This window comes from Gymnogyps californianus, chromosome 2, assembly GCF_018139145.2.
Source record: "Gymnogyps californianus isolate 813 chromosome 2, ASM1813914v2, whole genome shotgun sequence".
Classification (NCBI taxonomy): domain Eukaryota; kingdom Metazoa; phylum Chordata; class Aves; order Accipitriformes; family Cathartidae; genus Gymnogyps; species Gymnogyps californianus.
Genome location: NC_059472.1, coordinates 66,650,602 through 66,667,155, shown reverse-complemented (window position 1 = coordinate 66,667,155; position 16,554 = coordinate 66,650,602). Strand labels below are relative to the sequence as shown.

Here is a 16,554-nt window from a genome sequence, read left to right as displayed (position 1 = left end):
CATGGTTTTGCTGGCTGTTCTCTCAACCCTCGATTCCTGTTTACTTAGGCAGATATTTACAATTCCAATGTGACATTTTGCCTAGCAACATTTGTTTAAAAATTTCAGTGCTGTCAGTACCCAAACAAATTTAAACATGCCAAAATTGAGATGCTTTTGCCTGCTGAAATTGTATAGTATTTAAATGGACTCTTAATGCATACTGCACAATATTACAGGGTAAAAATATGAAGTGCTGTGACTGTTAAGCTGTGTTTATGGTACTAGAATACCATGTAAATAAGATAAAGACAAATTTCTACCACAGACTTTAAAGTCAATTTTAAAAATGAAAATTTGCCTTTGTAAACTGCTGGTAGGTTTTCCCCTCATTTTCTTTCTTAATGTTTTCATTATCTGCTAAGTGTCATGGGCAGGCTGGCCAGGAAGATGCCCGATCTGAACAGAGTTCATCATTGTGACCTTAGACAACACGTAGTAATTGAACTCTGAAGCAAGGTCTTCTGCTTGAGAAGACTGTGCATTTGAGAGACAGTCCCTGTACTTGACAAGAAAAGGCTGTTGGGATCAGTCAAATCACTCAGAAGAAATCACCGTTTAACCTGTAATCAGTCTGTTTAGTTTTAAGTTGTATGAATACAATGAACCATGTGGTCTAACGATGGTGCTGAACTGTAAGTTTTTGAAAGGGTAAAAAGTTTCTCAAAGGCATACAGAAGTAATGTGGGAAGCTCAGATGTAATGAAAATCTTTTGATATTCTCAGTGCCAAACGAGACAGTAGCTTTTGAGGGAGCAGTCCAAAGCAAATGAAATAACGGTTCCACTTGCCGCATCCTGATCAGTAAGACATACTATGAAAGCTGGAATAGAAAAGCAAACAAAGGAAGGTACTTTATAGAAACCAGTTAGGGCCAAAATTAGCAAGACTTTCAAGCCAGCTGTTCTAACAACCTGTTTGGAGATGAATTGATCTTGTGAATACCACTTGCCACATGTAAGTGTTTTAACTATGCGGATATCGAAACAGAGGTTGTCCTTTTCACTGCTTGCAAGCAAGAGGAGAGCTTAGAGCTGGAATACCAAGCTCTGTTTGGGAGTTCTCCCTCTGGAAATGTACCTGCTGAAACAAGTGAGGAAATGGAGCCATAATCATAGTGGTACGAAACAGACTTTTTCCCATCCTCTAATAGGAGAGGAGACTGAGACCCAGCCGAATTCATGTGCATAAAAATGAGAATGAGCAAATGTGATTAGTGGTTGGTTTAGGGATGGATTGGGAAGCTTGGATTTTGTCAAGAGCACTGACGTTATGAGGATCTTTGCAATCTGCTGTTAAAGGACCAAGCTTCAGCTTAGCTGACAGATCTGGTTTAAGGGAGAATGACAGCCATTTCATGTACACTATGTAACTGGCGGTCTACTGATATGGAAAGGATTTCTTCCAACTTACTGCAAATTGAAAATATCTGAAGAAACTATTCTGTTTGGTGGCAGAATGAACAGGTGCTATCTTTCTCAAAGCACAGATTTTATTCTGATACAGGCTAGAATCGAAGAAATAGCAGCATTTGCTTGTACACCAGTTGTGCAAATGAAAGATAAGCAAGACTGTAGGCATTTGTTAGATGATAATTGATTATTTCTTCAATTGGGCTCTAGCGAGGTGAGCTGATGTTCAAAGGTGCCTAAAAATCACTTTTGAAACAAGCAAATGCAAGTTGTTTCTGGTTTGTTTGGGTTTGGAGTAAAAGAAAAAATCCTGAATAAATTATTCAAGGAGTTCCTACGTTTATCTGTCCCTGGACAGAGATCTTTAAAGGCATTCAGGCTGCAAGAACACATTCCTATGAGGAACTAAAGCTTCCCTGTCCAACAAAGGTTTTCATTTCTTCATCAATTTTAGTAATATACTAGCCTGTGAATTTCATAATGGTGTTATACAGATGACCAGTCAGGACACAGTTACTGGCAAAAGAGCAGAACTTGATCATAACTGATGTAGCTATGTCATTAGCTTCTGCTTGTTTCTTTTTTTCTTTGGTTTTTTTTTTTTAGGATGGAGTTATTTACAGATACTCATTCATTGCGTTATGCTAAGAAAACACCAACTTATTACATGAACCAAGCTAGGACTGGGTCCAGAATACACACTCGGCTTTTCATAGTATTTAATACCATGCTGTTCAGGCCTTTTTGCTGTTTCTATGAAGATATGTTTTCTCAGACTTGGGCTATTTCTTTTGAGCAAGTATTCCAGTGCAAGTATATCCCTTCCCGAAATGTTGATAATGAAATACCTTCATCCTTTATCTACTGTATATGATAGAGGAAGGAAACATGGTTAACTGTATCACTCAGGTATCTTAGATGAAAGGTCAGGAGTTAACATCTTTAGTCCTGTTCTTTCAGCTGTTTTTAAAGTAGAGATCTCACTGAATTTGAAAATTGCTGGAATCGCTTACTTAAGTGCCCTTAAGAAATTATATTTGTCATTCGTTTTCTGTGCAGGAGCTAACAGAAGAAGGCCTTCCTTTTCTCATACTTTTCCACATGAAAGATGACTTGGAGAGTTTAGAGAAATTCCAACAGGAGGTTGCACGACAATTAATAAGTGAAAAAGGTTTGTAGTAACTCCTCCTACTTCTTGTTTTTACTGGTATAATTTTTTTCAGGCAAACTCAGTAAAGTGGAAGCAAAGGCCAAACAGAATCCTAGCTTTAAAGCTCTTGAGAACGAAGGGCCTTATGTACTTTTGACAGTGAGGACCGACTCAAATGATTAATAGATACACAATTTATTAGTAAGTAACTATTTCGGAAATCCTTCTTGTCTAAATGACTTAATGCAGTTTCAGAGGGCATTAAACAAACCTTCAGTTTGTATTATGGCCAAAAACACTTTAAGAAAATCCGTTATTTTGGCAGTGTTAGTTATTTAAATCTATTTTCAAGTTTTGCAAGTTGTAGCTATCTAATATCTCCACCTTTGTAATAGTTATGGTTAGGGTTTCAAGATAATAATAAAAAAATCTTAACGTGAATTTTTGTCTGCTCACAATTTTAAGGTACAATAAACTTCCTCCATGCTGACTGTGATAAATTCAGGCACCCACTCCTCCACATTCAGAAGACTCCAGCAGACTGCCCTGTTATTGCCATTGATAGCTTTAGGCACATGTATGTCTTTCCAGACTTCAGTGACTTGTCGTAAGTATTTTTCTTTGTGCATTTTAATTTGAGAAGAACAAAGGAAAAGATGTGCTCATATTTTAATCAGTACTATGATAGGAAGAATAATAAATCTGGGATAGGTAAGGCTGCCTATGTGCGATTCAGTGTCAGAGCCTTAAAGCGATACGAATTGGTGCAAAGTCATTGTTAAATGAAGTTGCATTGCTTTATGCAAGAAGAGAATCTCACATTAAGTTTTTAGATGCTGCTCTTTTATTTCAAAGTTTTGCTATTTTCCATAGTAGTTAGACATTTGGAGCCTGGCATGGTATTTTTAGTGGTGATCTAGGTATATCAATTAACTTTAAAAGGTTTAAAATCCTACATGGAATGTTTTAAGTGCTGCGTTATGCAATAATTACTGTAAAATGCACCATGTAAGAATTCCCAGCCTGCTGGTTTGGTTTTTCCTGCTGTGCAATTCCAGCCTTCCTGCATTAGTCTAAACCTGGAAAGCTGGCAGAGAAGTCCTTGTTGCATGGGTTTCCAAAATTTTCCACGTGCAGCTTGGAAAATGGCTGATTATTGGCGTGTTATCTGGATAAAATATGTAAGAGAGAAGTATCAGGGTGCTTAGGCGAAATACGACTTTGATAATCCTCTTGACATCAGCCTTATCTCTTTATGTTGTACTGCCTTGGAAGCAGATGTTCTGTCTGCTGCGGTTCAGTTGAGGAGTGAAGATGTGTAAACGTTATCTTCAGGGACTTTCAGCATGAGACAAGTGTTCTGTCTTTGTCTTCAGGTTATATGTTAAACTCCAGTTTCTGTCTCAAAGGAGGTACCTACATATACGCTGATTGTTAAGTCCTGGTTAGATGCCTAGGCTTTGAGACTTGATTTTTTGCCCATTCATACTTTTTGCCCGTTCATACTTTTAAAAACTCAGGGTATTTCATTTTTGTCAAAGCCAAGGATTCAAAGCTCAGACTTAGCATGCAATGTGAACGTAACCCCATGTCTAATTCTGCCATTCCAGCAGGCGTTTTTCTACCTGAAATGTTGACTTTTGGAAGGAGGGTTCAAACCTAGCTTCTCCCTATAATTCTCCACAGGCTTATTCTTAAAATGTAGTCTCTGTTTGATGTATCTCAAATAGTGCTTTTCAAATATCTAAAGCTATGTATGTGGAAACTCCTGATAGTCACTGTTTTTCTCCCTGTGTTCCTGTTTCTTTGGAAGATCATGTTCACCGCACATGCCAGCACTTTAAAAAAAGTAGTGGGATATTTGCATTTTGAAAGCACTCTCTTTATTGTCACTTCTGAAACAGCCCTAAAATAAATTAATATTTCTTATAGGGGACTAGAGATGTTTAGTTTAGACATTCATGTTATGTTTCTTACACGTTCTGTTTCTGTGAAACGCTATCAGAATAATAAAAGCTACTTGCTTGTTTGTATACCAATTGTTACATGCAAATGAAGATGAGAGAGAGAGAGAGAGAGATGTCAGGACTGTAGACAGTTGCTTAATGATAAATAATTATTCAACCTTACTCTAGGAGATTGAGCTGATACCTAACAGTTTGGAAACAAGGAGAGCTTGAAGCTCCTGGGGTGATATTCTTTTGCATGTGTGCGTGGTTTGGATTTTTGTTTTGGTTTTGGTTGTTGGGGTTTTTTTTAATAATAGGTAAAATCTTAATTCTGAGACTTTCATCTACCTGCAAGGATTTCTGCCACGTTAGTACATTTTCTGGACTCTTCTACAAACTGGCCCCAGACTGTCTCTTGTAATCTCAGTGCTGACGCCAACCAATATGGTTTGGAGATGGTACTTTCAGAACTGGCCCAGTAAAAGATTTCCTCTCTTTAGGGAGTTGTCTTTTCGGGGAGTAGCCACTTCATAGGCAAATGAGACCACCACCCAATATTTTGTCCTCACACTTTGGCCACCTGGCCCTATTCATCCTGCTGTTCCAGGTTGGAAATGATAGCAGGGGAGTGTTCAACAGATCAGTTGTAACTTCTCAGCAAGAACTGGCTGAGCTGCAAGAGGCTGTAGGCACCAAATGCCCTTGCTGCTTTAGGAGAGGAGAAGAGGTTGGAGGGGAATGTCTCTAGCAGTGTGCTTGACCTAGAACAGGGCAGGAGCCCAAGGTAAAGCAGGGAGCTGTGATTCTGCTGGCCCCCCAACCAGGCTGGAATGAACCCCCTTCTCTGCATCAGTACTAATTCCTGATCTTATCTGGGAAGGGAAGAGACCCCTCAAAGTACCACTGTAATACTGATTAGTTACAGACGTTGCTGTAGTCGTACCTTCTGACTCTGTATTATACTACGTTTTATCCACAGAGTTTTCTGATGACCTGAAATACTGCTGATAGCCCGTCTGACCACATTTTGTCCCCCTTTCCTAAATGAAATAATTGGTCTGATGAAAGACTCCCTACAAAACCTGTCTCCATTCATACGTTATCTTTTGATTGCATGCATAGGGCTCACGCCATAGTTTTTTATCTCATCTTTAATACTTATTAGATCAATTCTTCATTTTAAGCTTTTTAGTCTATTTGATGTTTCACAAATAAAACTGGATGCTGTAGTTTAGCACGTTTGCTGTGGGTGACAGTAGATGATCTCAGATTAGATTTACATTGATATCCTCTTAGTGCTTATCTCTAGTGTATATGCAGTTGCTCAGGCACTAGAGAGCCTTTCAAAGATGTTTTGTCAATACTGCTACCCAACTGTCATTTGTATCTGTAAACTGTGCATTTGGAACCTGCTGTTCCCTCTTACATTATGGTTAGTGGGGAGCTGAAGTGAGTATACAATGAAGTTAGCGGCTAGTACAACTCTGTGGGAGTTATTGAAAAGATGAAATACTTGCTGTGTTCTCAAGAGACAGTGGAAAGAAAAAGAAGCTGGTAGGATACCTTAACAAACCATTTGGCTTCCTGTCCTCCATTAATCACCTAAAAGTGGACATAGTGTGCTAGATAAACAGAAGTTGGCTACTCTAAACAGTGCACTTTAAATCTTCTATGTTTGGACTTAACTTGTAATAAACATGTGGGTGTTTCTGTTGGATTTGTTCCAGAGTTCCAGGTAAACTGAAGCAATTTGTACTAGACTTGCATTCTGGAAAATTGCATAGAGAGTTTCATCATGGCCCTGATCCAACTGATGTAGCACCTGGTCAGGTAAGGTTACAACAAATACATTTAATGTGATGATTTAATAAAGACCTTTTTTTACTCCTTGTCAGAGCTGTACTTTCTAATATGTGTATACTTTTAACTTCCGTTTCCTGAAAGAGAAATCTGTTTATAGAAGCATAACGTTGCCGCTTCTGCTTGGCTCTTCCTTTAACTGCTTTTGGGTAAAGGCAGGGAGAGCATTAGGGGCAAGTATGGTACCTGTTTGCCTTGAATAAGGGAAGAGTATAAGAATATGTATTTTTCTCCACTGAAACAGATGAACTCGGGCTAGATGACTGTTCTGAGCTCACAGAGCTGCTCTTACGTTCTCATGTGATTTCAGTGCAAAAACTGATGATACATCATAGAAGCATTATTTCCCACACGACACACTATGAGAGGGTACTTCTAAGGGCAAACATCAATTGATTGAATGTTTTATATATTTACTCGTAGTCACCAATCCAAGCAGGAGGCAGATTATTAGAGCATCCATAGAAGATTGATAAGCAGTAATAGGGCTTATTACTTTTATTAATGCAGTTAAAAAGCAGCATTAATAGTAGTCACAGGCTGCATTTGTCAGTTCGGATTCCTCATTGTTCTGCTCAGAGGTTGTCATGCTGTATAACTACATGCCTGGAAGTCACTCCTGGGATCTCTTCAGGAACACAACTACTAGATCCTTCTCCAGACAAAACTCAGGAGCACCTCAGTGTTTAGTTTAATCCAAGAGGCAGAAAAGAAAGGACATTACCAGCCCTGATTCCTTCTGCTCAGCCCAGTCTTCTAACTGTGTCTTGATCAGCCTTGTATCTTGATAACACCACTCAGCTCATATGCTTGGTGTCATGCTGAAAAGTGCAAATCTAACAGCCTGTCAGGCAACCTTCTCATTACCTCAGGCACTCTCTAAAGAAATAACTGTTTTTAAACACTTCTTTTAAGTTATATGTTGCATTGTCTAGGGCTCAAAATGCCATGTTGGTCCCAGAGGAGACCTGGTGCCCTTGTGTTGGGGTGCCTTGGGCTATCCCAGAACCCATGGGTGAGGGACAGAAGCGATTTATGGCTACAGACTCCTTTTCCTGCTAATCTGTGGGATGTGGTAAGGGTGGCACTGCGCTAAGCTGTGTGAGTGCAGCCTCCTGTTGCCCTGCTCAAAGTTAAAAGATTTAAAAGCCTGAAGGCCCTGGAGGGCTTACCTTGGGCCAGGACAATGACTGCTTTTGACTGTTGTAATGACTGGCCATGAAGACACACAGGCTGAATTGTCTCAGCAGTAATTCATTTAACTGGTAACTCCCTGTGTTTCTCAGGAATTCATTGAGCAACCAGAATTCAGGTGAACAGGAGGAGATGCAGCAAATAGGGCTGGAGACTGAGGCGTAGGCCAGGCAGTCAGTCAGCTCGGAGCAAGACAGGCGTGTGTGAGGAAGAGACACACTGAGGCAATTGTGATGTGGAGGAGGCTTGGCCAGGGAGGGAGGAAGCCTGCCGAGTCCCTGGATCCGATCCTGCTGCCTGTCTGGGCACAACCTTGTTGCCTAGAGCTTCAGGCTTGCTCTTGTCTCCATTCTGCCTTGAAAAATGCACACCAAACCTGGGATGTTCACTTTCCTGTCTCCGTATGGCATCCTGCCATCTTGTGGAAGATGTGTATGCATGTGCGATGGAAATACTGGCCTTAACTAAACTGGAGGCTTCTGTCTTAGGTCATGTATGTCCCTTGAATTGCATGTTTGTTTGGTGGTTGTGGGTTTTTTGGTTTTTTTTTTTAGTTTCCATAGAAAACGAATTCTAAAATATTTTTGCAGTGATGTCACTTTTGCCCTGGTCTATCTCAAAACCACACAAACTAGAATACCTTCAAAGCAAGTGGTAGACAGACTCAAACAAATATACAGTGGGGTGCATTTGAAATACTTTTAAGTCACTTGTACAGAAACTCATGTGATGGCCGTTACCTTTGAGATGTGCCAACAAAAGCGATATCCTTAACTGATGGTGCTTAATGAATGTATGTGTGCGTGTGTATTCCACCTACTTGGGACTTATAATGTGCAAACCTCAATTTGTTGAGAATGCTGGACATTCATGCACTCCTATAATTAATGTTAGAAGTTCATTTAATGGAGGTGATTGATTATTAAAATGAGTCTCACAAGCAATTTTACTGTTTGTTCTGTTTTTCAGCCAATTCAGGATTTAGCAAGCAGCCCACCAGAGAGCTCATTCCAGAAACTGGCACCCAGTGAACATAGGTACACCTTATTGAGGGAAAAAGATGAACTTTAAAAACTTGAAATAATCTTGCAAGCCTTTCAGACAGCAGCATTGACTTCTGTGTGGTGGAAATAGTAAACCTATATTTTCATAATTCTATGTGTATTTTTATTTTGAATAAACTGAAAAATAATTTTTTTTTTCTCCCCAGGCTTGTAAATACATTTGTTTGGTGGGTCATTCTGTACAGCATCTTTCAAACAGTACGTTCCTAATGCTATAGTAAAATATCAGAGACCCATCCAGACTCTTGATCTAACTCTGTTCTGTAAAACTTTTATAATCCAAATGAAGGTATCCTTGCCAGAGACATGCTGTTAACTTGCACTATCCCATTAAATAGGACTTTTGGGTTGTTTTCTGTGTAACCTTGGTAGTATGTGCTTTTTCTTCTTCTTCTTCATGTGAACAGCTATCCTGGTAATCTATTTCTTTTGTCACATTTTTCTCCAACTTAAGAGGGTCTTCTATTCTGGATACTTGGGAGGGGAATAAATTAAAGTTTTACAGAATCTCGTGTGGTGCTTTACTGGGTGTAAATGTCTAAGTGATTAAACAATTCTGACTTAAAATACCAAGCAAGGAAAGGAAAAGTTTTAATGATAATGGCTGTACTTTGAATGGAAGGGCTGTATTGACCTGCTCTGATTTCCTGGAATTATTGTTATATTATCCACACGGTTGCGTTAAAAGAACATGAATGTTGGAGACCCTTCAAAATAGGAGAGGACTAGGGGTGGACTGCCATCTTAGTTTTGTCAGTCTTAAATTAATCACTGTATCTATGTGTTACGATTAGTCTTTTTTTTTTTTTTTTTTTTCTTCTTTGGGTCCTCCCTGCCTTCCTGGCAGACATTTACTTTCTGAACAGCCATTGCAAATTTTCTGTTGCTCTTTTTGTCTGGCTAGTGCCTTGTTTATTGCATATTCTTTGAATTCTGCTCTGAAGAAGGACTTACTACTTTCCTTGTGGGCTTTTCTGTTGTGCATAATACCAGAATATGGGCTTCTCTCAGTGAATCTTAAAGCTGCTTGATGAGATGAACATATAGAAACTGTAAGATGGAAAAATATGTTAATTTGGGGTGCATTGCTGGAGACGAATGAGTATTGTATTTGTACAGTACACTTACCTTGGGGGCCCAAGTCACGTAGTTTAGTGTCCTTAGAAGCAAGCTGCTTCTTTGGATGGGTGGACTACTGGGTTCATGTTTACTTCAGCAAGAGCCCCCAACTCCTGCACTTCACAGCTCAGGATTCCTTTTGCCTCTCAGCTAGATGCCACCTACTCAGTTATTGACAGAAGACTGACATGGTCCTGTGCAGCTGTGGCAACAGCTGATCCCAAGAGAGCCTGCTGAATCAAGCCCCTGCAGCAACAGGCACATGAGCTTTCTAGGGGGTGATTCTGAGGAGAGAGTTGCTAGTACGAACCAACATGTAAGCTACAGGTAACTGAGCAGATGCAGAATTGGTAGCGAAGAGAATATAGCAAATTTTGTTTACAGGTATACTCTTCTGAAATTTTGTGAATTGGCATTTTGGAGTGCGCATTAAGTGCTTGAAAGCCAGGTCTTCTCCTGTCCTGTTCTCCATCTCATGCCAAATCAAGCATTTTTGGCAGCTGAGTCATACTGCCTTCCAGTTGGAAGCTAAAGATGTGGGCAGGGTATGGTTTTAAGGCTGCCACTTGCTACCTGCAGGTGGTGCTACAGAACTTCTGGAGTGGTTCAGGCACCTGAAATTTTAGTCAATTCCTGCATGGTGCCTACAAGTAGGCACTCCTCTGAGGTTCCTATTTTTCCTCGGGATTCTTATTTATAAATGCTGTTTGGTGGAAGATATCTAAACTTCTCTTTCTGGAGAGAGATGCTACCTCATCATACACCCAACAGTCCAGTGGCTGGTGCTTTCAGCTAGAAAGTGAAAGAGATGAACCCCCTCTGCCTTTTGTGAGTAAGGACTTGTTCCCAGAGCTTTGGCATCCTAGCACTAGGTAGACAAGTAGATGTAACACTGTTATGACAGTTACGCACTCAAGTCATTTCATTGTGTGTTCACCGGAGTTGGACCTGATTCTCCTGGGTTCCTGATGACCATTGACCTGGCTGTACCCACTTTCAAGTGATTTTTCTGCTTGCAGGCAGAAGGTTGAACAGCTTAAAGTCTAGGTATGCTTGCCTAACATGATGTTGAGTATCACTTGAGCTTTTAAGTATCTGATGATACAGAGAATTTGCCTAGAGAGAGCAAGGGCTGGACAAAATGCAAGATGCATTTCCAATTGAGCCCTTCAACTCTGATCATCTACATCAATGGTTTTAACCATTCAACCTTCAACACTTCTCGAGACTTTCATGGGAAGTTGTCAAACAATATTAGTGTTATCCCCATATGGAACAAAACCATTCCAAACTCTTTTTAATTGAACTTAAGGAGTCCATTTCTGAGCTAGCGTATGCGTACAAGTTACTAGATGCATGGAACATTTTAGGAACTTGTGTTAATTTCAGTCAATGTAAATATTTCAATAGCTGAAGCATGTGAATCCTCACCACAGGATTCTTAAATCTTGGTAATGCAATTATTTTAATAATATAAAATTTTTGAGGGATTAGTCCTTTAGATGCTGAAAGAAAATAAACCCAAACATTCTCAATAAATGCTGCAACCAGTCTCATAGGCAAAAAATTTTATTTGGTCTGAACGAATTATTTGTATCTTACAGTTCTTCTGACTAATATGACTAGCACTTTAAATGCTAGTTTGGTTACTCAGATGCCCATGTTTCTTCACATATGTAAATAACCCACCTATTTTAAAAAATCATGGCTTAAATAATAGTCTCCCAAGTCGAGTGTATACACCATGTTTTGAAATTGCTTCCTTAAAGATGCAAGGAGGAAGAATAGTTTTTGTGCTAGACACTTCATAAAGTGAGTGCACACAAAGCTGAATTTGTATAAGCTGTGGCAGGAATTCAGTTTTATGAATTTAGATTGTCTTGGCATTAATCCAGCTTGGGGGGGAGAGGGTGGAGTCTGCAGTGTCTCTGATGTGGCTGCTGTCATTTAAATGCACAAGGTTTCAAAGCATACAGTAGGAAAGCAGACATAGCTTTTTAAAATCATACAAAGAATCAACCACAGTTTCTGATTAAGAACACTTTTCTTAGTTTCTTCCTTTGAATGTAGAAATTACATATCAAAGGAATGAACAGCCTTAGTATGAAGTTGTTACAAGCTCATTAAATGTGTTACATCCAAAGTTGATGCATTTAAAGGAAAGTGCTTTTTGCCTGACAGGAGCAAATGAGCTGAATTAGTTGGGTCATGTTTTCCACTCCAGCTGATTTTACAGATGTAGGCACTGTGGCTTTAACACATGCGGTTTTGACAATGTTTGCAATTACTTGTGAAAACTATTCTTGCACACGTTGCTTCCCTGAGCCTCAGACCTGCTTAAAATAGACACAATGCTCTGACTGATAGGAATTTCAATCATATTTTAAAAGTAATAAGGAAGAACTGTTCAGAAAAAGATATTTGTGCTGTAACTAACAGTTGCTTACAGTGTCTCTAGGTACAAAAACCTATCATCTGTCATTAGCAGACAGTTATTTCCAATGATGATATCAAAGTACTGGTTATGAAAAAGGAGCTCTTTCTATAGTATGTTTCCTTATACAGTGTTCCCTGCTAGGGAGCCTTATCACTAAACACTGACTTCAGTGTTCACCTAATAAAACAACTGGACTCAAGCAGAGCTCAGGATGAATTGAACAATCTAAAAACTTTAAAAAGCAGCTTCCCAGCCTCAATTTCTGTTCCCCCAAACAGTAGCAGCAATAGCGTGGGAACTGTCCTGGAAAGATGGAGGTAGGACCATGTGCTGAACAGTAGATTATGTGACAACAGTATGATTATGTGACAATAAAAACACGTTAACACTTCTGTATTTAACAAGGGAAGTTTCAGAAGCAAAAGGCTTCTTAAGCAGCAAGATAAGGATGGTAAGAATAACAGGCATCTGCTATAAAAAGCTAGCAAAAGCACTAACAGCATCTCACTCCATACAGGCTCCACAGCATGTCCCAAAATCTTGAAAAGGCCGAGAAGCTACTCTACAGCATGGGTCGAAGCAGAAGTTTCGGAACTGAACAGCACGCAGGAGGTGTGCAGCTGACCCAGACAAGCATGGTTTACTTATTGTAAACAGTATCTGGTTGACGTTTTCAAAATAGTCCCATCATCTGGGGATGTCAGCTGACACTGGCACCATTTAAGGGGCCTCACTGCTTCACCATCCTTTGACCCGGTGCCTAATGCCACCTTTGAGGGATAATAAAGACTACTGAGGGAGTGGGCCTGGCTGCGGCAGCGCCTTCGAGAGAAGCTATTTAGCTCTCCCACCAGAGTGCTGTTGGTGACAGGAGATGAGAAACAAGGGCAACATCTAGCAGTAAGCACTGCTTAAGTAAGCTGAGGCTTCAGGCTCAGAATGCCAGAGCTTGGCACTTCATCATGTACAGTGTTCTGAGGACAAGCCAAGGAGCTGAACAGCCATGGAAAATTATTATTCTCCAGTAGCAGTCCTGCAGGGTTGCTGCTTAGACTGTTTAACTCTTAACTACACTTTGAACAAGATGAGGAGTTTACAAATTTACAAAAAAAAGAAGTACCAGAAAAAGGGGAAAAGCTGCTTATGATGCTGATCTGATTTGGCTGATGGAGGCAGATGTGGGATGTACATAAGGTTTCCTTCCACATTGCTCACCCAACATTTTCACCTTTTCTCGTGGCAGCTAATGCTTCCCTGTGCGTTATTGAACAGGCATACTTAGTCATATCCTGGGGGTATACACAGGAGTAGTTTGGGAATCCAGATAAATGAAAGTAAATTTAAAGTAAAGTACTATGACCATGAAAGATAGATGGAGCTTATTTCCTTTTCTTTGGAGCTCTATAATAAAAGCTCCAGCTTCTGGGTGGCATTCATGGGAAAGCACTAGGGTTTTCCAAATATCCCTCTTTGTATTGTCTGCAAGACACTTTGTGCAAATTTGGCATGAAGCACCTGTCACCCATTATTACAGCTGTGCATATAGCTCACCTAAGAATTCTGTAATTAAAAGTTATCCATATAATTTTCAAAGGACTGATGTGACCGTCAAAGAGAAATTCTGACATTACTGTTCCACCCCTCCTAAGAAACAGTACTGCTGTCAAAATTCACACAACTCAGCCTTGTATTTAAAGCGTAAGGCTGCAAGTCTGTCATTAGCGCGGCTACTACACTTTTGTTCCTAGTCAAAATGAATCTATACTTCAGCTGGATTTTTTGGCACTTTGGCAAGAAAGCTCTGGACAGCTGGAAGAGACCTGCTCAATCAGTTTTTGTTTTCTTCTTTGTATCAATTTTCCACCTGTGAAACCCAAAATCCCACCACCAAGTGCAGCTGCAATTCCTGCCACTTTGAAGCCTGCAAGGAGACCAATAGGACCCCCCACCACTCCACCAATGACTGCACCTGCCACAGGCAGAGCTGCCAGCTTGTATTTTGCAGCCTGTAAAGGGGGAAAAAAAAAAAAAAAAAAAGAAAGAGTTAGAATACTTGCCTGTGGTGATGTGCATTTTCCCCTCATTGCTCTTGGCAATGACTTGAATGCTCAGTGATAAATAAACTTTACAAATTAGTATTTAAAAAAAGATGATCTACTATCCCACATGTATGACACAACGTACTAAAAACAATTCAAAACTGAGCTATCCTGTATGCAGTTGTGAACCAGGTCCTTTTACATGGTTCTGGCTGATTACGTATGCTATTTATTACCTGGTCTCTATCATTAAATCAAACAAGAAACTGAGAAAATGCTCAGACTTTTCAGTAACATGCCTGAATCTAGGTTTGTGGCTTATTAGCAACTATCACTGACATCTACATAGAATGGGACTGAAATTGCATGTTATCATCAACCTGTTGTTTTACGCTTGTTTGATTCTTGTAAGCCAATCGTTGAATGCGCGTGTCTTTGCAGGTAAACCAAAGTAGGATCAGAATAGCATTAAAAAAAGCAAAAAAAAAAAAAAATTGTATTTCCTACTAGCCTGGATGTGATAGAAAATTACAAGAGAGATTGATTTTTTTTTTTCCCCTGCTACCTGTGGGTCATTTCTTCCTTATTTCCTTAATTGCTGGCTCCCTCAGCATTAAAGACGGCAGATCAATTGGGTTAATACAGAGGATTGCTGGGAGGCAGAGTACCATTGATTCACCAGCAGGAGCAGATCCCTACCTTCCTCAAGTTTTTGGTTCCCTCTTCAACATTCACAGCAGCACTGTTGACGTGGTCTTCAATCCTGTCAATCTTCTCCTGCTGAGACTAGATGCAAAGGAATTATGAGTGAGGTAACCTGCTGGGAAGCAGCAGTGAGCCAATACACACCATTTTAATGCCTGTAATCAGGGCCCCACAGCCGCTTTCATCCGCTACACACTGCAGCCGTGCAGCCTTAATGGTGGTTCATTAATAGCATCTGATAAACTGTGCTGAAACTACAAACTTACTTTAAAAAAATCTTAACTATTAAGTAATAATATGGTGTGGGTATTATACAGTGTGTTGCTGCAGTTAGAGAAAACAACCCAAAACATATGATTTCTAAATCTTTTCTGTGAATAGATGAACTCACATTCCAAAGGGAAAAATAATCCAAACTAGCCTTTTTGTTTCCCGCTGAGTTTCACGTTCAAAAAAAATTCTATAAAGAGCATTTATAAGATCAGTACCAGCTCCAATATACAAAGCTGCACCAAGAAATCTAAACAGAAGTGTTTAATTATGACACTATAAAACACTGACTTAACTTTACAAATAGAGTAGTGACAGTACTGAAAATATACTTGATGTTGCTCCGTATTGTACTGTTTGATTTTACAAAAACGTTCCATCCTTTCTCCAAACGCAGTCAGGTTCCCCTGCAGTCTCTCTGAGAGAACACTGCAGCAGAAGATAAAGGGGTCTGTGGGTTGGTTTGTTCTTATTTTAATCTCAGCAGTACCCAGGCTGTTTTATGTCACAAAATAATGAGATGGCTAATGTTCAGCTTAAAATAAAAGGCATTCTGAACTTTCCTCCTCTTTCTAATTCAGAAACTGCTGAATCCACCAGCTCTGGTATCTTCATCTACTATCCAATCCACACGCTTTAGATGCTTGCTATTATATCTAATGATGGTTATGTGTAAAATCCAGAAAGTCCTGGGAACAGGAACTCCTCCTTTTTAGCTAAAGCTGCTAACATTTAGGCTACTGAATAAAAATTTTTGCAGTCACTCTCCAGCCTAATGAATCTTAGTCTTTTTTCTTTTTTGTATATGTGAAGCAGCACATATTCAGCTGAAAGGATAAAAGCTAGCTTATCTATCCCAACTAACCCAACAGCAAGGAGATTAAAGAACTCTCCTAGGAGATGAGAATTGTGGATTTAAACTCCCTGTGACACAGGAAGAACTAAACATTGGGAACTGAGTGTGGATGATGAAGACCTTTTGGCAGCTTTGTGAGAGCAGAGAAAGGGTGTGATAAAGGTGAGGGAAACTTCAGGGTTTTTTAGTACTCCCGATTACGCAGGAAAAAGTACCTGAGAAACGCCCACCCTGTGCAGTGAAGGCTATCGTCACCATTATGATTAGAAATTGTAAAAATGAATGGGACCTGGATAGAAGTCTGCGGTCAACACTGTAGGGCTTCTACTAAGGTTCAGCTTGTGGCCAAGGGCACTGGCGACATCAGTAGTTGCTCTAGTGCCAAGAACTCAGGCGCAATTACCAGCACTAGTGCTGAAACAGAAGACTATTGCCTCCTTAAAAAATTTCCTGCTGATTC

General features: G+C 39.9%; 2 protein-coding genes across 3 annotated transcripts in view; one reads left to right on the top strand and one right to left on the bottom strand.

Annotated features, from left to right (window-relative positions):
• The window catches only part of ERP44 (endoplasmic reticulum protein 44), a 55,189-nt gene extending 46,014 nt beyond the window's left edge, over positions 1–9,175 (top strand). The window contains exons 9-12 of the mRNA XM_050892575.1: positions 2,511–2,622; positions 3,067–3,208; positions 6,278–6,380; positions 8,574–9,175. Coding sequence (XP_050748532.1) covers positions 2,511–2,622; positions 3,067–3,208; positions 6,278–6,380; positions 8,574–8,675 — 459 coding nt within the window. The 3' untranslated portion in view covers positions 8,676–9,175. The remainder of the gene's footprint in view (positions 1–2,510; positions 2,623–3,066; positions 3,209–6,277; positions 6,381–8,573) is intronic.
• Positions 9,176–11,340: 2,165 nt separating this feature from the next.
• The window catches only part of STX17 (syntaxin 17), a 35,559-nt gene continuing 30,345 nt past the window's right edge, over positions 11,341–16,554 (bottom strand). For both annotated transcript variants that reach the window (XM_050891875.1, XM_050891874.1), the window contains exons 7-8: positions 14,963–15,049; positions 11,341–14,230 (exon numbers count right to left, since the gene is read on the bottom strand). In XM_050891875.1, the coding sequence (XP_050747832.1) occupies positions 13,991–14,230; positions 14,963–15,049 (327 nt within the window). In that variant the 3' untranslated portion in view covers positions 11,341–13,990. The remainder of the gene's footprint in view (positions 14,231–14,962; positions 15,050–16,554) is intronic.